At 41.6% G+C, this 20,245-nt stretch overlaps 1 protein-coding gene across 2 annotated transcripts in view; it reads right to left on the reverse strand.

Moving 5' to 3' along the window:
* ARHGAP8 (Rho GTPase activating protein 8) overlaps positions 1–20,245 on the reverse strand; it is a 41,466-nt gene that overhangs the window by 6,539 nt on the left and 14,682 nt on the right. Inside the window, exons 6-11 of one of the 2 annotated variants that reach the window (XM_033148295.1) lie at positions 18,280–18,366; positions 13,690–13,788; positions 10,008–10,118; positions 8,675–8,748; positions 2,846–2,923; positions 1,029–1,157 (exon numbers count right to left, since the gene is read on the reverse strand). In XM_033148295.1, the coding sequence (XP_033004186.1) occupies positions 1,029–1,157; positions 2,846–2,923; positions 8,675–8,748; positions 10,008–10,118; positions 13,690–13,788; positions 18,280–18,366 (578 nt within the window). The remainder of the gene's footprint in view (positions 1–1,028; positions 1,158–2,845; positions 2,924–8,674; positions 8,749–10,007; positions 10,119–13,689; positions 13,789–18,279; positions 18,367–20,245) is intronic. The other variant, XM_033148296.1, reaches the window with a different exon arrangement.

The raw sequence follows: 20,245 nt of genomic DNA on the forward strand, positions 1-20,245 counted from the left end.
TGATCCCAAATGATCTTTTCTGTCAAGGCTTTTGTCTGGTACAGGCTAATAAAGGAGGACAAAATGCACTTGCACTTGCAGTTTACACCCTCTAATGAAACTGCCTGGGAACCCTTTGTCCAAACCCAGATCTCTTCCCTATCCAAATTCAATCAAAACAAGACTGCACCACTTATCCATTAGCTAGTGGGAACCCGAGTTCTAATGTGATCTTACCAAAACACACACAAACACAAGCTGCAACCCAACACACCCCTCATCCTACTTGTCCACACAATGCAGAAGAGCCACAGGTTCACTTCATGCCAAGCAAGAGTGACAAATGACATTCTTTCCCCAGAGCACATGGCACCAAGGAGGGATCAGCTTCCAATTTTGTACCACCCTTTGCAGACACTTGGAAACAGCAGTGATGTTTGGTAATCTTTTGTAATATGGAGCCCTTTGTGAGGCCAAAATTTGGTGTTCCCAAATGTCTCTTCTCAATTTTGTGCCCTCTTGGCTTGGATCCCTGTGCAGGGGAAGCATTTGCACTGCTCTAAATCTGGCGTGCTCTGGTCCACGGGGTCACGAAGAGTCGGACATGACTGAACGACTGAACAACAACAAATCCAGCACTGGAAACAGCAAAATATTCTTGCTTCTTCTCAGTGTCTGCACAGTCCCGTGTGAAATGGTTGACTCATTGTCTGTATCAAGTTCCACAACACATGAGGGAGGATCAGGGCTGACTATAAAGCCCAACCAAAATATGTGAACCCCTGCAATGGAAACTTAGATTTCACTTGTAGGCCTGCAAAGTCCTGAAAATTGTAGGTGTCTTTAAAAGAAAAGCATGTGTCTCTCATGGTTCACGTAGACAGATCTGAATACTGCATCGCATGTCAACTCTTCCACAGAAATCCATGGGACTTGCAAGTGCTCAGTTCTGGCAGTGTTTTTTGGATGGCAGAAATCACAGATAAATCAGAACCACATTATTATTATTATTATTATTATTATTATTATTATTATTATTATTTACTCACTGGTAATTCCAATGATTTGATCATAGGGTTCAAAGGTCAGTAAAGGCTCTGGGAGTTCCCTGAGTAAAGTCTTAAGGATGACAGCAGGAATATGTATATCTCCATAATCATCAAAATTAACAGATTTTCCTACGTTAAAAAAAAAAGCCAAATTAGCAATATAGTTTTACAACCTACTGTATATTCTGGCGTATAAGACTACTTTTTAATCCAGGAAAATCTTCTCAAAAGTTGGGGGTCGTCTTATACACCAGGTAGAGAATCTGCGGTCGAGTATATCTCTAACTCTATATTTTAACTGGAAAAGTTGGGGGTCGTCTTATACGCCCAGTCGTCTTATAGGCCGGAAAATACGGTATTTACGGCCTGTAGGCAGACCATCCTTGCATTATGAAGATGTCTGCAAACATAACCTGAAGGCTGGCAACATTAACGCTGCCGTGTGGGAATTTCTTGCAGACGATCACAGCACCTGAAGACAGTCAGGTCGTATATCCACAGCAGTGACCAGAGGAAGAATGATCGCTGGGAGGAATGCAGAGAGAAGAAACCGGCTGCAATAAAACATGTCTCTCCTGTATTGGTCTCTACGGCCACAATAGGCGCTGTAACTCTCCAACCAATTGATTTTACCCCTTTCATGACATCAGGTGATTTATTCAGTGTTCAAAACATTTCAAATGTCTACTGTTATTTCACAGGTTGTTGCTGCCTGTCTTAATGTTAGGATGACATCTTGCCCTTACTTCAACCAGTAGATTTGTCAGCTATAGCCTGGACCCACAGAACAGCTCTTCCCAAGTGCCCAAAGAATATTTTCATTTGCGTTTATGCAAAAGCATAAGAAACATAGAGGACCTTCAAGTGGGTTTGTGATATGGAATGTAACTTTGCCATTCAAAGGCGGAGGGAGTCAACATATAAAACTGCCTTATAGTCAGACAACCGATTCATCCAGAACAGTACTGTCTACTCCAGGGCTAGCCAGCATCAGCTAGTCTGTGGAGTAAGGGTTCCTCTTAAGTGGCGATTCTAGGGACCGAGCCTGGGACTTCATGGATGCAAATCCTGTGCCCCAGCAAGAGGCTGCCTAAATCCAACTGAGTACACCCATTGTAGTTCTTTTGAGCCTGGCTAAAAGTTTCAGTTGATTAACTAGCATGGACCAATTTCAATGGGTAGGGCTAAAAATTAAGATCCTGCTAGTTTGTCTATTAATTGTTTATTATTATGGTTCTGGTACGTTAGCATAGTAGCGAATGGGGAAAAAATTAAGGGAGGCCTTTACTCATAACAATGAGCTATAATTTATCATTAATTTATCATTTACTATACAAACACAACGTCAAATTTCTTTCAATTTCCCCAAAGGAATCCATATCTGGTAATACAGTGGTGCCCCGCTAGACGAATGCCTCAATAGACGAAAAACTCGCTAGACGAACAGCATTCGCTAGCGGAAGGCTGCCCCGCAAGACGAAAAAGTCAATGGGGCTGCCTCGCAAGACGGAAAAATATTATTTTTTTCGGCGCGAAAACCTCCGTGCTGCATTGCCACTTCGCTAGACGAAAAATTCGCGCTATGAACACACTCGTAGAACGAATTATCACTGTATGCACATCTATTTAAATGTCATCAATTAAAAGGCAGATAATTAATCAACTACTCACTGAAGACAGCCTTACACAACATGACATTTCAGCTTACAAATCAGCTTATCATTAACCAATAGAGTAATAAGGAATCCATGCTCACCAACATAAACAATATTTTAAAAATCATTATTATATTTTGTTTATAGCAGATGAAAACTTACCCTGATTATAAAGTTTCTGAATCTCCTTAATACTTTGTATGCTAGCTGACCGTCTAAACAGTCCTTCTGCTTTGAGTCCTGTAAGGAGGTGGGGGTGGGGGGTGGGAAAGTATGAATATGAGTCCTCATAAAATTGCTGGTTCACAAACATCTTTGTGCTGGTTCAGATCCCTAAGTCTCCAGTGCAAAGAGAAAGGGATGTCTGACTAAGTATGTTCACAAACACAGGAGATGCACCCTGGTGGTGGTTCATGTGAGTACAGGAGTGTATTTTTAATATATATATATTCATTCATTTATTAAATTTTCCTTTAAAAACATACAAACAAGAATGAACACAAACAAACAATAACTCTCTTGTTTCATCAACCTTTTACAATCTTATTTCCCTTAGCTCCACCGAGCTGTGACTTCCCTCCCTCCCGACAGTAGGCTTTCTTAACAAATCTATTCTCGCAGACTCTTAATATCTCAACTAGCCCACTGCTGTCAGGAAGGGTCAGATTTAGTTATTATGAGATGATTTTTTGCATATGTACCCTCACAAGAAAGTTTGCAACATAATCACATAGCAATGATACCCTAAAATTCTGAATTCTAACAGTAAAAATGATGGAGAAACCTGGTCTGAACAAAGACATTGCATTATTATCTCATTATACATGACAAAGCTATCTTTAGCCATCTCACCCCTTGGCTTTCCCTGCAAGACCAATTGCAGCCATTAAGAGTCAAAAGGTTTTCCACACCTATCAGCTGATCACCCATTCCCACCCCCCTTCTGAGTAATACCCCTCCCCACTCCCTCACTATATTTAAGGGTCTGGTGACTTCCGTTTCAGTGTATCTGAAGAAGTGTGCATGCACACGAAAGCTCATACCAAGAACAAACTCCGTTGGTCTCTAGGGTGCTACTGGAAAGAATTTTTTATTTTATTTTGTTTTGAGTAAAAATGATGTTAAAAGATGGCAGCAAGAGATAAAACATTTGTTAAAACACAGCATCATAAAATTACTCAACTGGATGAAAAAACCCTAAAGGCCAAAAATACAGGATCAAACCTATTTCTGGTGTGGTCGTGGCTGTGTTCTGCAAATGAGGGGTTGTCACAGAAAAGGCACCGTCCCTGGTACTCACTAATATGACAGCTCTCAATGGTGATCTACAAAGCAACGTCTCAGATGCTAATGTTAAGGCGGGGTCATAAGGGTGAAGATGGTCCTTCAGAGGCTGGCCCAAACTTTAGGGTATTCATAGGATAATGCCAGTACCTTAAAATGAACCTGCAAGTGGTTCGGATTTAGCTGGGGAATTGCTGAATCGGGAGAAGGGGCAGCCCATCCTGTTTTACCCCCTGAGGCGAAGTGGAAAGGTGTTGCCTACATGCCATGCACTGCCCACCAAAGCCTTGCTTACTGGGGTTGTGCAACTGCAACTTCCAGGTTCCAGTGAGATCCACTGGCACCATCTCTGCGGGGCCTTGGGTGCCAAGGCACCCACAAAATTTTCAATGAGAGAGCCAGTGTGGTGTAGTGGTCAAGAGCGGTAGACTAGTAATCTGGTGAACCGGGTTCGCGTCTCCGCTCCTCCACATGCAGCTGCTGGGTGACCTTGGGCTAGTCACACTTCTCTGAAGTCTCTCAGCCCCACTCACCTCACAGAGTGTTTGTTGTGGGGGAGGAAGGGAAAGGAGAATGTTAGCTGTCCTTAGGACAGTGATAAAAGCGGGATATCAAATCCAAACTCTTCTTCCTCAATATTCCTCAGCTATGTGGGCTCCAGTGGGCCCTGCCCTGGCTGCACCGGGCTCCCTCTACTGGGGGGAGGGCCCTATGGAGCCCATCGCAACCATAGCAGGCCCCTCTGGGCCTTTTGGAGGGCGCACCAGGGCTCCTCCCAGTGTGTGACGTCATGTGCAGCGTGCGTGACTTTGTGCGCACCGGGCACCCACAATATTGGGTAGAACCCGGCGCTCCTGGCAAGATCGCACAAGAGCCCCATGAGACCCCATGGAGGCTTCAGTTTGATTGTGTGGGGCCGAAGTCTCGCCGCAACCCAGAAGCTGCCATAGCTGTTTCTCCTCACTTCTCTGGTAGTGGCATCAGTGGGCATGTCTGCGGAGGCACCCCTTCAATGTTGCAGTCTGATGCAGCTGCCTCAGTCTGCTTCATGGATGGGACGGCCTTGACTGGGAGGCATCTCCACGTAGTTGGCTCTAAATGGGCATCTGAGTTGACCCATATATACAAGTGAGTTTCCATCAGTCCTTAAAAGATTGTGAGCTGATTCTGATGAGCATAAGAAGGTTCAGTTGCATGAAGAAGCCACTCACACAATCCATCTATTCATGTGAGCAGTGCAGAACTGGAATCATGAGCTTAGCAACATTGTGGCTCCTCCATCATGCATCTTTTAAAAAGTAGAAATGGGAAGTGACTTTGTCACCAACACACAACTTGTGTTTCTGCTGCTGCTGCTGCTGTTATACAAATGAGTTCTCTTTCAGATTTCCTTTCTTCTTTCCCAACTATCTGGGAAATGTGGCCTTATCCTTTTTACTGTCCCGAATGACAACTTTCATTGTCGTTCTCATTCTCCCAATTTTGTTGTGGGCATAATTGTTTGCCCTTATTCTCTACAGCCTAGACAAGTTTCACTTGGGATAGATTTTCGAGCAGTGAGTCCTTCAGTTCACGAGAGTTTATTTAACAGTTAATGCTCTTGTCTGTTGAAGATCTCCTTGTGTAAAGTGCTGCATAATAAATGTTTCCTTTTAGCAGGCTGGGTTTTTGTTTTTCCTGGTATGCTTTAGTTTAAAGTGACTTGCAGCAAGCCTTAATTGAAGACATTAATCTGAATTACAGACAGCAGCTGTGCTTGTCTGGAACGGTTGTTTGAGACTCACATCTTTCTTACTTTAGCAGTGCCATAGCATCAAACCTTTGCTGGGTAGCCTTCCTGCCAGTCTTGAGGACAGAGCAACATTTAACTACAACATAGACATATGAAATAATGGTCTGACCTATTATTCATATCAGAGATCGCATTAATCAGGCAGCCTGAGATGTGAGTGGGTATCCCTTGGTCTTTTTGGAAGATAAATATACAAAATGGTTCATTGGTTATCTGAACACCAGCTTTTCTGGGTGTGGATTTTACAGGTCTGTGTTCAAATTCCTGGCTAGACATACAGAATAGCCTTGGGCAGTTCACCCTTCTGCCTTAGCATTATAAGTATTCCAACAAACCCAAGGTAGCTGAAACTATCAACAGAACTGTATGGAACAAGCTTACATTTACAGAACAAAATACCCTCTTGAATTATATACCCAGCACATGGAACCTTACAAAAGGACAATACGAGTGGACTCTCCGTGTCCTTACCACAGCAAAAAGACTGATACTGATGAATTGGAAAAATAAAAATGCGGCCCCCTTCTACGATTGGATTGAAGACTTATATAAACTCACAACATTTGAACAACTTGCATATAAACGCAGACTTGCCATGGACAAATTCAATGATATTTTGAATCCGTTCTTACAATTAGTGTAATAACTTAAGATCTGGTGAGGCACAATAACAACTTTGTAGTATACCTGAAGGATCGTCTCATCTGAAGAAGTGTGCATGCACACGAAAGCTCATACCAAGAACAAACTCAGTTGGTCTCTAAGGTGCTACTGGAAAGAATTTTCTATTTTGTAAAGTATACAGTTTTGGGTTCCCCCTTCCCCCTTTATTTTCCGTTGTTGTGGTTGTTGTTGTTTAGTTGTGTCCGACTCTTCGTGACCCCATGGACCAGAGCACGCCAGGCACTCCTGTCTTCCACTGCCTCCCGCAGTTTGGTCAAACTCATGTTAGTAGCTTCGAGAACACTGTCCACACAGGTGCTATTTCTCTTTTTCTTTTTGTCTCATCATGTTTAGTGCACATATAATTATGTACTTTTTGAACTTTCAATAAAGAAGTCTGGGGGAAAACAAAACAAAAAACCCTACAAACACACCCAAACATTGAAATCCTGTTGAGCTCAGTGCGATTTACTCTCAATTGCATGTGCACAGCACAGCAGTTCTAGTTCCAACTCTGGATATGGACAGAATACTGGCATAAATTTTCACACATTCAAAGATAATGAGGAATTTTTAAAATGTACATTTAAGAAAGTAATTTCAAATGCTTACCTCCCCCCTCCCCAATCCTTGACACAGGAAAGGAAAATATATATTTATGTATATGCAATCCAAATCCAGCTTGCCCTAAGATTCGACTTGGAGGAGAGTGGATGAGGCTTGAATCTCCCCTCTGGCCAAAAGCTCACTGGGTGACCTCTCTCTCTCTCTCTCTCCTTCTCTTTCTCTCTCTCTCTCTCTGCCTAGCCTACTTAAAAGGAGTGATGTGAGAATAAAATAAGCCCATGTTTATCACTATGATTAAGTATCTGAAACATAATGGGAGCAATCTAATACCTGCTTCACATTTGCTGCTTTTCTGTGTGTCAGTTTAGCCCACATTCAAAGATGAAATACAAATACACAGTAGGTACACCGCTTATACACAGCGGTTCTGAGTTGTATCTATAACAGGACTTTGCTGGCTGAGCAGCTAACAAATGCACCAAATAAAGAAATAAATCACCACTGTGAATGTCCGAAAACAAGCAAGTGACATTTGCATGTTGACAACCCCAGATGAAATTTGTGACGGTCCAAATACTTAAACGATGCACCAGTGAACACTGACAGTCAGGTAAGCGGTTGAGGTCTGTCCCAACAAATGAAGACAAACACCAGGGAATGCTAACGTTCACAAAATTTGCCTGAGATTGCCAATTTTCAGGTATGAATGTTGGGATCTGCCACATTTTGGATACTCAAAGCATTGAGTGTGGTAAAGCAGCTTCCCAGGGAGGGCAACTGCTGAGCTGAGCCCGGGATTTCACCTTGATAGCAAAGGGATGGAAGGATTCCGCGAGATTGGCAGAAGGTTGACTGCAACTGCTGATACGCTGGAGGCAGGGTTTTCAGAAGTATAAAAGGGTAGCAGAGAAAGAATGACAGTCGTGGCTCTGAGAAGGAAGGCTCAAGGAGGATAGAAGGGCCTTTCTAAATAACCAGCGGTGGTCAGCGGGTGTGGTAGTCCCTGCTCTTTTCTAAGACAAATTTCGTGGCTTGGAAGCAAGGGCCAAGAGAAGAATGAAAGCAAGGGTGTGCCACTTAACAGCACATGAGCAGAAACTAATGACTAGGGAATGGCTCTTGTGTTTAATCAGCAATATGCACATGAAAAACACATGTACCTATTTTACAACATTGCATTAACAGAGTAGCCAGGAACTACAGTCCTAAACCTAACTGACAGGTATGTGCATGTAACACTTTTATTTAAAAGCATGTGAAAAAGGGAAGGGAGAGTTGGCTACAGACATTTCTATTTTGGAAGCAGGTTTCCTCATTGATTCTTACGGGAAGTTCTACTTAATAATCAATGGAACAATTTAGCCCAGGATGTGAAGAGAGCTTCACTTGCCGTTTCCTGACCTTATAAGCAAAAAGTCACAAGTGCATGGTATGTGGGTAATTGTGTTGTATAAATATTCAGACCATTGTATATGTAGGGCCTTTATTCAAGGAAGCAGTGAAGCTAGATGCTTAGAAGAGAATGCATTTTTGGTTCTTTCATTTCACCCATGTGGCTCTGTGGTCTGATCCACTCCATCCCCACAGCTGCTTTTCACCGTGGAAACTTACTGCTGGGATTCCCTCCCCATCCCAGATATTTATCACAAAACCTTTTTTTGTCTAAAACCAAAGTAAATCCTTACCTTTCCTTTTTAGATAAGACACTGTGTGCTTCATCACTGGTGGGATTAATTCACCTTTGTTTTTAGCTTTGAGACTGTTGGAGGAAAGAAAAAAAAAATCTGAACAAGTTTTCTCACAGGGTTTCCATACTGTTTTCTTACAGGGACAGCTTATATTTGAATCAACTGATTACTGCAGCATTGTGTCCTGTGTGAATAAACCATCAAAAATAAATTACAAATGAATGAAAACTCAGAGCATCTCCAAGCACCATGCTGCTCAATGGAGTCTGTTCACATGCTCAGCTGTGACTCAGCAAGCGACGAGTAATCAAACTATAACCCAGCTCATCACTGAAATGTTCCTGATCCATTCTGTAGTATCCAGAAATACAGAACATTTCTGTATTTAACTAAACTTGTATTCCACAGGGGCCCATAATGGTCTTTCAAAGAAAGCAAATCTTTACTATCATCTTGCAATATAAAAGAATGAATAGGAAGGGAAAGGGGTTTTATCCAGTGTGGCATATGAATTGTGGCAGTCCTAGATGAAGACAGATGTACCAGTAAGCCCTCTCATCAGTGATGGATTTCTGTGGCTGATCCAAACCTGCAAGACAGCATCTGTTGCCGATTCGTTACAATAAAAAGAAATTTGGTTCTGTATAAGGAATGCAGAGGCAGATCTACCTTGAAACTAATGAAGCTTAAACTTCAGAGCCCCTAATCCCGGATGGGCCCCAGAAGTGACTTTATTCCACGTTGCTTATAAATTTTGGGTCTAGTAGACCCAGTTAGACTCAATCTGATAGGTTCCTCAGCAGATAAGTCCATGTGGAAAGGATGCTTTCAGGATATGGTAATATGGCATCAAAGCCAGGAACCCAATCCAAACACAGTCTGAAATCCAGTTAGGCCAGACCAGTTCCAAAGACAGCTGGGGTTGGTCCACACATAATTAACAAAATATACTAGTGTAAAAATGATTTTGCCTCACATACAAATGCATGGGATTTCTCATTCCTTATAGATTGTATTGTACAGATTACTGAATGATTTCATTCAGTATGTAGTCATTTCACAATAATGAAGAACAGGCTTCCTTATCCTTCCTTTCTTTAACGTCTCAAAAATGAATGTGTTTCTGAGAAACCTTAGACCATGAATGTTCTGAGTTCTCTGTTGTAATGTAGGCACTCGTAACTGGAGGAGTTTTAAGCATTGTGAGGAAGAGAGACTGAGAAAGAGAACAAAGAAACACATGGCAATTCATCCAGATGGAGTAAAAAGAAAAGTGATGTTGAAAGAGTCCTTTTTTCCAACAACATATGAAAGAAATTGTGTAGCTTACTATTGGAGGCTGACACCAAACTGCTGGGTTGGAAGAGGAGGTCTTGGTGGAGGGATCTTCACTGTAGTAAGTGGCTTTTTCTTTTGTTTAGTCCGAAGGTTTTCATCATGTCTAGTGGAGAAAAGTACACTTAATATTCAAGAATGAGGTTTGGATCATCCATGTTTCTCAAGAAAAACTTACAAAGACGTATAACAAGTTCTAGGAGTTCAATCATATTGAAATCTTAATTTCAGACTGTAATCACTTCACAGAATATTAAAACATAAAATATCAACAAAATGTACTACTTGCTATTCTCAATTCCCCGCTTGCTGGAATACACTTTGTCTTATCCGATAGCTAACATCACTTGGTATTCTTTTGTATTGCACCAATATGGAATACCTTAACATTACTGTTTATCTTCAGGCTAGGGTTTTTTTGTTTTTGTTTAAAAAACGTATTTTAAGGAATATGTATGTGACACACCTTAGATTAGGGCTGCCATTTTTCAAATTTGAAAATCTGGACACAATAGATGTTGAGATTTTTTTTATTTTAATCTCAACAAAAAAGAAGAAGAAATTTCTGACATGGGTTGCCATACGTCCGGATTTTCCTGGACATGAAAGTGATTCCTGCCCAGACACTGTTTCTGATGGCCGAATCCTGGTTATGTCTGGGAAATTCCATATACATATGGCAACCCTACCTTAGATGAGATTAACCACCTAAAGCATGCAAAAGTGCAGCCATATTCGGTCTATACGGATTCAAGACCTAGGTGAACTCTGCTAGAACACTTTTCTCATGTTTAGTTTGAAAGCTGCAGCACTAATGCTGGATGCTTGGTTCTCGCAATGACCTTGAGGAGGGAGAGAGTTGCATTTTGCCTGTTTTTGACATACATTGCTGTGAGCTCTTTTAAAAGGGGGGGGGGTGATCCATAAATATTCTGAGTCAATCAATCAAAATATAATATAAAATAAAATAAAAGCCCTTTAAGATCATGAGGAAGAGAGCACCAGGAATGGAACAGTGCAACAGTGTCCTGCTTCTCTGGTTGTATGGCAACTGCGTGTGTCCTGCCCTCCCTCTTTTCTGTCATTAAAGCTACACAAGAGCAAGATGAGAAAGAATTTAAGAAGAGCCCTGCTAGATCAGACCAACGCCACATCTCCTCCATCATCCTGTACCAGCTGCCCACAAGCAGGATATGAGCACAACAGCCCTCTCCCCGCTGGTGCTCTTCAGGAACTGATATTCAGAAGCATATCGCCATTGATCCCGGAGGTAAGGATTAGAAGCCACTGATAGCCCCCATCCTTTAAAAGCCGCCCAGGTTGTCCACCATAACCACATCTTGCAGGAGCAAATTCTTTTGTTTAACTACTCTTAACTATCCAGCTTGTGCATCTTAGTTCAGAGGCTTCCAGTGCTGGATTAAACCCTGTGGAGGCCCCAAGGCAGTCAAAATCTCGGGGGGTGGGGTGGGGGCTGCCAAATGATCTCCTGATATATTTCTGTAATTTTCTGTCAAGAGCAAAACAATATTATTTAGCTCTTTTGTTACAAGGCCCCTAAAACGCTGGTGCCTACTCTGGCAACCTGGCACCGGAGGCTTCCAACAACAGTAAATCCTGTCTCTCCTCCAAATGCTTCTGGAACAGCAAAAGAAAACGCAGTACCATGGCAGCTGCAACTGCAATTCTTAGCACTCTTTGACTCTATTCCTCTGACTTTATGCCCTTCCTACACCTCACACTTTTGAGCACCAAGAAGAGTGAACCTCAAGACTGCAGCACACAGCTCTCTCATTTCCTCAGTTGTGGGAGATCAGCTTCGGGGCAGAAAGCCCGGGAAGGTGACCACTGTGCAAGGATGGACCATATCACACACCGCCATTGTTTAAGTGGACAGCTAAGATACTGTACACATACATTTGAATATTTAAAGGCCTAACAACAAACATGCATGGGCATACTTGTATTTACAAATACACTTAGCAGACATAGAAGAAGAAGAAGAAGAGGAGGAGGAGGAGTTTGGATTTGATATCCCGCTTTATCACTACCCGAAGGAGTCTGAAAGCGGCTAACATTCTCCTTTCCCTTCCTCCCCCACAACAAACACTCTGTGAGGTGAGTGGGGCAGAGAGATTTCAAAGTGTGACTAGTCCAAGGTCACCCAGCAACTGCATGTGGAGGAGCGGAGACACGAACCCAGTTCACCAGATTACAAGTCTACCGCTCTTAACCACTACACCACACTGGCTCTCACACCACAATGCTTGGTAGGGAATCAGATTGGCAGCCTCTGTTTGCAAAACAGCTCTGAGTTAAAATCGTAATTCTGTCACTTTTACAAGATGGAAGTATAACTCCTCCTGTACATTAACTGCATGGTTATTTATTAAGCAGGGAGGCATGTATGAACGTTTAATTATTATATATTTACGTACTGGTGTACAAAAACCCATTTATATAACAGTGACACAGCACCAGTACATTTTGTTTTATTGTTATGGCTAGTGGCTGATGCATATAAAGATTCTTCTGATCTGATCTGCAACTCCAGCTTCTGTCAGTCAACCAAAGCATGTAAAATATGGGGCATTTTGTAGGTACTTCCCTCATCTGGAGATTCCAAGTACTTTAAGGAAAATAACAATGGCTGCAACTGGGAGTTCTGGTGACATGAGAATTGCTGGAACACTCCACTGCTAATCTATTGAGGCTTCTGGCCTTTATGGCTGGATAGGCTTGAAAGAGTAATCCCTGCTGAAAAACCAGAAGTCAGAGAAGAAGCTGGTTGCCAGTGGTTTAGTGTGCTCTGCAACTCCCTTACGAGGAAAAGTTGCTGCATAGTTTAGAGAGAAGACAAGTCAGAGGTGACAGGATAGAAGTTTATAAAACTATGTGAAGCTGATGGCTGGAAGATTCAGGACAGATAAAATAAAGCATTTCTTCACACAGTGCGGTGTTGAACTCATGGAAGATGAGGCTGTCAACAGCTACTAGCCACGATGGCTACTGTATGTTCTGCCTCCAGAGTCAGAAGCATTATATGTCTGAGTACCAGTTGCTAGCGACTGCAGGTGTGCAGAGTGCTGTCATGTTCATGCCCTGGTTGTGGGCACCCCACAGGCATCCCATCTGGTCAGCCATTGCAAGAACAGGATGCTGGAATAAATGGGCCATTGGTCTGATCCAGCAGGCTCGTCTTACATTCATATGTTATCATAATGAAGTAAAGTAAGTAAACCAGGAACACATTTCCTCAGTTTGCATAATTTGAACAAGTTGCAAAAAACCAGCTTTTCTCGATGCACAGTTTGGATTACTGGAGGCAGAATTTCCTTTTCCTTTTCTACACAGAATAAATACAGCTCAAACGATATTCTGGTGCATAACGTACAAGGCTGGTCCACGTGTAACCGTTTCTTAAGCAGATATTCTAACCCCTGCAGACACCTATTTACTTTCTCTGTGGTGAATCATTCAACATTTCTTAGATGTTATTACTGGTGACAATGCACTTTGTACGATAACATGTAGCCAATAATAGATCAGGTATATCAAACATTTAATCAGACAGAAATTTAGTGAAGTTGTCTGAAAAAGGAAAACAATTTAATATAAGACCTCTTTTTTTTTTTTTTTTAAAGAACCTTAAGGACAGTTTTGAACGTGTTACATACCGAATAACTTCTTGAGGGATCTTCAGTTGGTCGTATTTAAGATGGTCTCTCAGGTCACTCAGGTAATTCAGATAGATTACCTTTTTTCCAAACTTGTGACTAAAAATATAAGAAAATTTATACAAACACAGGAATTAGGAATATTTCCTGAAAGTGTTAACTTTAATATTATGAAACCTGAATGTCAACGTGCCAAAAGTGGACTATGATTAAAGCAGCCGTGGCACAAGATGCATTCATTTTCATTTGATCAAACATAAACATACCATGCTTGAGTCCAATTTGAATAAAAATGACTGTCTTCCATCCTAATGTAACTGCTATTTGCATAGATATAGAAACCATTGTTTTGAGAGGGAAACAAAAACCTTTATTTTAATGCAGCATTAAAAATGCATGGAAAGAGTGTGTTCTGTTAAGCTTTCTGTGTCAATAGTTAAGTTGGGGGGGGGGGGGAATAGACCTTATTGCTGGCAAAGCAATTTGTGCCTTGCTTTATATGGAAAGATTAAATCGCATGGCAGCAGTTTTCATAGGTCCAATTCTTCACTACCTTGACAGAATGGAAACTGCCTTCCTGCTGCCTAGTCCCTTCCCGCTCCTGCTAATATCTGGATGCAGGTGTCAGTGTTGGTTGTGTAGTTTCCATTCTGCTGCAGCTGGGATTCCAGTGAAAACCAAGTTATTCATCTCGCTGTCTGCTATGGTGGAATATTAAAATGAAATTAATGTATAAAATAATAATAAAATGTCCAGTAGCACCTTGGAGACCAACTAAGTTTGTTCTTGGTATAAGCTTTCGTGTGCATGCCCACTTCTTCAGATACACTGAAACAGAAGTCACCAGACCCTTATATATAGTGGGAGGGTAGGGTTTTTCTCAGGAGGGTAGTAGGAGTTGGGTGATTGACTCAATGGGTACGGTAAACCTGTTTACGATTGTTAATGACTGCAATTAGTCCTACAGGAAAAAGCAAGGGATAGTATGCAGATTATTAGCATATATAATGAGACAGGAATCCAGTATCTCTGTTAAGACCAGGTCTCTCCATAGTTTTCAGTTTAGTGATAAGTTGTAATTCAGCAACTTCGCTTTCAAGTCTGCTTCTGAAATTCTTTTGTAGTAAGACAGCTGCTTTGAGATCCTGTACAGTCGTAACTCGGGTTACGTACGCTTCGGGTTGCGTACTTTTCGGGTTACGAACTCCGCTAACCCGGAAGCGCAACCCGAAGCGCGCACGATTTGCGCATGCACAGACGTGTTTTTGCGGTCTGCGCATGCTCAGAAGTGGTTTTTCGGTTTGTGCATTTTTCGGGTTATGTACTTTTCCGGTTATGTACAGCGAACCGGAACCAATTAAGTATGTAACCCAAGGTACCACTGTACTGAATGTCCTGGGAGATGGAAGTGTTCTCCTACTGGCTTTTCTGTCTTGTGATTCCTGATGTCAGATTTATGTCCATTTATCCTTTGGCGTAGGGTTTGACCTGTTTGTCCAATATAGAGAGCTGAAGAGCACAAGGAATGAAAACAGCAATGAATACCAACTGTATTCACTGGATTGATTTCTGTTCCAGATGCATGATGAATAAGTAAACACTGGGAATTTCCACTCCCATTTCCATTGGAATTATCTGACAAACACATGTGTTGCAGGAATGATTTGTTTTTGTTGTTCTCCTGGTGAGAACTTTGATCCCTACAAAGGGCTACACTTCCCAATCAGAAATGATCTTAGCTGCCCCTTCCACATGGTTCCTGCAGTCCGAGGGGCATGGGAAAGAAGCTTGGAAGCTTTTCCCGTCTTGCTGTGACAACACACACTACAGACAAACTTGATGCAGCACAACACAAGTCTTCTCTCTTTTTTAAAGATAGTGTCAGAAGCAGTTCATCCAATATTCAACAGGACTGAGCTGAAATTGTTCCAAGAACAATTTTTGGCAGTGTCACAGATGATTAAGGGTCTGGAAACCAAGCCTTATGAGGAACACTTGAGAGAGTTGGGTGTGTTTAGTTTGGGAAACAGGAGACTGACAGGAGATATGACAGCCATCTTCAAATATCTCAAGGAATGTCACATGGAAGATGGAATAAGCTTCTTTTCTCCTGCTGTAGAGGGTAGGAGCTGAACCAAAGGTTTCAAGTTGCAAGAAATGAGATTCTGACTAAACATCAGGAAGAACTTTCTGACAGCAAGAGCTGTTCAACCGTGGACTTTCCTTCCTTGGAGGTTTTTAAGCAGAGGCTGGATGGTCATCTGTCATGAATGCTTTAGCACAGATTCCTGCATTGCAGGAGGTTGGACCAGATGACTCTCAGGGTGCCTTCCAACTCTACAATTCTATGATACATGGATGATTCACATCAAAATTTGAGAAAATGTTTGCCTACTTGTTTCCATTACATTCACTCAGGATAATAATAGCCTCAGCACTCCACTCCTGTATGGTGTGTGCTCACTAACTAGACATTTACTCACTGATATTTGGGGTCTGTAAATCAGCAGAATTGGTTCCCACTGCTTCTGGGATCAATATCCCAAATTATCATCATGCTTTGTCCCTCCCACAGTTGTCCCTATGCACATGGGACTCTGTGGCTGGTAGTCTGTGCAAGAGCATTTCACACAGGGAAACACAAATCTCTTTGTCTCTTGAACTACAAGTCCTAGATTGACAGCACACTCCCCCTTTTGTAGAGGGTTTGGGCCAGAAACTCAATGTTCAAAATATTGATCATCCTGCTCTAACTCTGCTTCTGATTGGCTCCAGCACACCTTACAAGATCCAAACACTATGAACATAGGATAGGATATCCATAAATATAATCAAGCATGATCTAGAACTTAATGGTAATGGGGGTAAAGTCTCAGATCTCTGGGCCCCAGAGAGAATACCCTTTCATATATCTCTTGGACCCTGAAAATAAGATACCAATTGAGCTAACATACTGTTAATATTATTCCCATTTCTGTAAATTATTCTGCAAAATAACATTGAAAGCCCAGCTCTGCATGCACCAGCACCCTCTAGTGGAAGACAGCAGAAATTTTAATTAGAAGGAATTAATTAACTCAAAGAGTTGGCTTCTGCTGTCAAGGAAGCACTTTTACAGAATTAACACATTTGATCCTCAGTGTGCACAAACCTAGTTAGGCCTTCCAGCATGCTCTTCTATGATAAAATGAAGCATTTATGCCAGCCTATTAGCGAATTCCAGAAGAAAAACACACACACACAACCAAAAACAGATTGTCTGGCCCATTGAAGCAGTGCCTTAAACAATTTAACACTATTAATACAAACAGTTTTACAATACAGATAATTTGCTCTTCACCTCAGGAGGGCTTCCTGTTCTGCAGAATCTACTACCTTGACATTAATGTTTTATGGTTTTGCTGCTTTTTAATGGCATGGAACCCAGCCCTTTCACTCTCTCCCTGACTGGAAAAAGCCAACTTCAAGGCTGGGGTGGAGGTAAACATGAATGTTTCCAATCGCTACTTCTGGAAAAGGCACCCAACACCTACTCCTACCCCCACGAACCTCTAAACTATTCTTCCACTCAGCTTGAAACAGACGAAAGCAAGCAGTTCTTTTCAGATGCCTTGTAAGTTCTTGGACTTGGAAACTTCTTGAACATTAAACACACACACACACACACACACACACAAATGTTCTCTGAGTCTCAGCCCACCAGCTGCAATCTAAGGGAGGGGACTTTTAGCAAAATGAGCTCTGAAGACGAAAAGAACTCCACTAGATTCCATATGTACCTAAACACCACACTAACGGAGAGGATCTAGACCAGAGTGGTCCATGGTTTCATACCAAGTGGGCTGCAAGAGTACTTTGACATGGGACCTGTGGGCCACACACTGCCTTGTTGTGTGGGAGGAGAAGTCAGTATTTGATGCCCTGGGGCTTTGGGAAGGAGGTACAAGGCTCTGGCAGGGTCCTAGAGCCCTCTCACCTCCCCCCCAAGCTAGGAAAGAGTTAACTAGGCTTTGGGAAGGAGGCAGGAGCACTGGCAGAGGAAGAGGAGTGTGGGGGGAGCGCACCGACCCTGGCAGTGCATTCCCAGTGGGGTGCCATCGTGGCTGCCCCCACCCGTGCTGGGCGCCCCGGTGATGCATGCCCCCGGGATGCATGCCAGGCCCGCCCCTGCCTGCTCTCTGCCTCCCCCACCCCTTGGTGCTGCATCATGAAGCTCTGCCACTGGGCAGGAGTACTCTAGGATGCTGGGAAGTTAAGTCTTATGAACTCACTGAGATTTAGTTACATCAACACATGTTTAGGATCAGTCAGCAAGTAACAGAGGAGAAAGTGTCTGACATCAACATAGTGAGTGCAATGGACAGAGTGGGAAGAGTGAGAACTCTGAACACAGTAGACAGCAAAGTTAGGAGGAAACGTAAAATAAAATAATTTCACAGTCCTCATCACCCATCACTGGCAGGCTCCCCAAGTATTTTTACCTTGTATTTTCTATAACACAGATGTTTCTAGAAATCCACTTAACAATGACAAAAAAGCAAACTACCCTTCAGCTAAGCACAAAATTGTCTTCAGCAAACCAATATGTACCTGATTAGAGGTTTAAAAATGTTCCAAATAATTTTTATGAAATTGGTTGGATGTACAATGTAGAGCGCTTTCAGGTTTTTCTTATACCTGCAGAAAAGAAAATTAAATTGTTAGGAGACTTCTGAACGTTACATGCTGTAGTGGAGTGGAGCTGCAATTGAATGTGGGGGGAGTTTTTATTACTGGAACATTATACAGTATTCATTTCAAGTACATCTAATTCAGAGGAATTGAATGTAAAATGAAAAGAAGAAATGGTCAGTCCTGATGGAACTGAAGTAGGTGAAGATTATATAGCGATTATATTACAAACCAGTATCTGAATTGTTTTGTGGGTATAATAATGGTGGGAAAAATCTCTCTAAATGGAAAAAAGTGTGTGGGAAATGGAGAAAGAAAAAAGGTAGCAAGAAGGGAGAAGATCTTTAGAAATTCAAGAGACAGAAACCATTATTTGATTCCAATTTCTGTTATTCATTCATTAAAAAAGTAAGTTTCACACTGAAATGAATTTCCAACTTAATCATTTTTCTTTAAGTATTTTACTTCGCATTCTTAAAGATACCTGGAATAGGGCATTGACCAAAATGATATATGATCAGCACAGACCCTGGTGGAAGCAGTTCAGTCTCTCAACAACTTTCTTTATAGTAACATTTTGGAGGCAGCCAGAGGAGCTCATTAGGATGTGCACACATCCATATGAGGAGCACCAAGGCAAAAGCAAGTTTAACAAGTGCCCTTCCTTGCCCTGCTCAGTGCCACTACTATCTCCCAAAGTATTTTTAAACCAAGTTCATAGCAGTCACAGGGGTTGCTGGGTGGGCACCCTGGATATCCTTTGTTTTACCCCTCTTCTGTGTAGACCTGTTACTCCTGAGCTATGCAAGATGTACTGACAGTTGAGCTGTGGGTGGTTGGAGGCAGGAAAAATTAGGTTAAATCTGTTATTGATGTGGTGCTATACAGGGTGGATAAAAATCAATGATTTTTTTAAAAAAATAAAAAAAATCAATTTTTTTTTTAAAATTTAAATCGGATTTTTTAAAATAAAATGCTTTTTGGTGAAAACATATTACCATCCAAAGGTTACTCAATCATGAAATAAAGATTAGTTTTTTAATTATGTAAAATAAGGCTGTATATGTTTAATTTTTTTGGTAAATAAATTCCATTAATCCATTCACAATGTCATTTATGCTCTTCCAGAGGTTTCTGTATGGTTATTGGGCAGTTTCTCTGCCTACAAGATATTATCACAGATGCTTGGTTTACTTTTGCAGTTCTCAAAACTGAATTTGACTCAGCAGAGATCACATGCCTCTTCTTCACAGCAAAAATGTTGTAACATGAACAGAGTTGAGAAAAAGACCTTAATCCTATTGTTCTACAAACCTACGAATACAGAATCAACCCCTTCAGTGTTAAGTTTCAAGAAGTTCAGTGAATAGAATAGAAACAATATTTTTCTGATTGTTTGGAGTGGAATGGATCTAATAAATCTATTTAAATTGTTATTATTAAGGTAATGATTATTTTTCTCCTTCCTAAGTACAACAGAAAAGTTGTCCAAATATGAATGATTAACCTATTAAACCGGGGATAAAAAACTAATGTGAAAAGTTGTTATTCTAAAAATCTTCATCTACTTGCATATTAAAGTTATACCAGCAAGAATTAGTCTTTATGTAGAAAACTGATTTAAATCAAATCCACCCTGGTGCTATACCAGTGCAAAAGACTTCCAGGACTTTGTAGCACTGCAGGGCAAATCCAAAGGAGTGAATACTCCTTTGTTCACTACTTTTCTGCATGAGGACAGGGACGAACAGGTGAATTTCTTGCAGAAGTGAAAACATCAACTATGGGATCCAGCAGCTCGCACTCCATCAACCCATGGAGATTAAAGACAGCAATTCTCCCTCTCCTCACAATGCTATTTCTATCCCGTGCAACAATTATAAAG

This window comes from Lacerta agilis, chromosome 5 (genome assembly GCF_009819535.1).
Source record: "Lacerta agilis isolate rLacAgi1 chromosome 5, rLacAgi1.pri, whole genome shotgun sequence".
In the NCBI taxonomy this organism is placed as follows: domain Eukaryota; kingdom Metazoa; phylum Chordata; class Lepidosauria; order Squamata; family Lacertidae; genus Lacerta; species Lacerta agilis.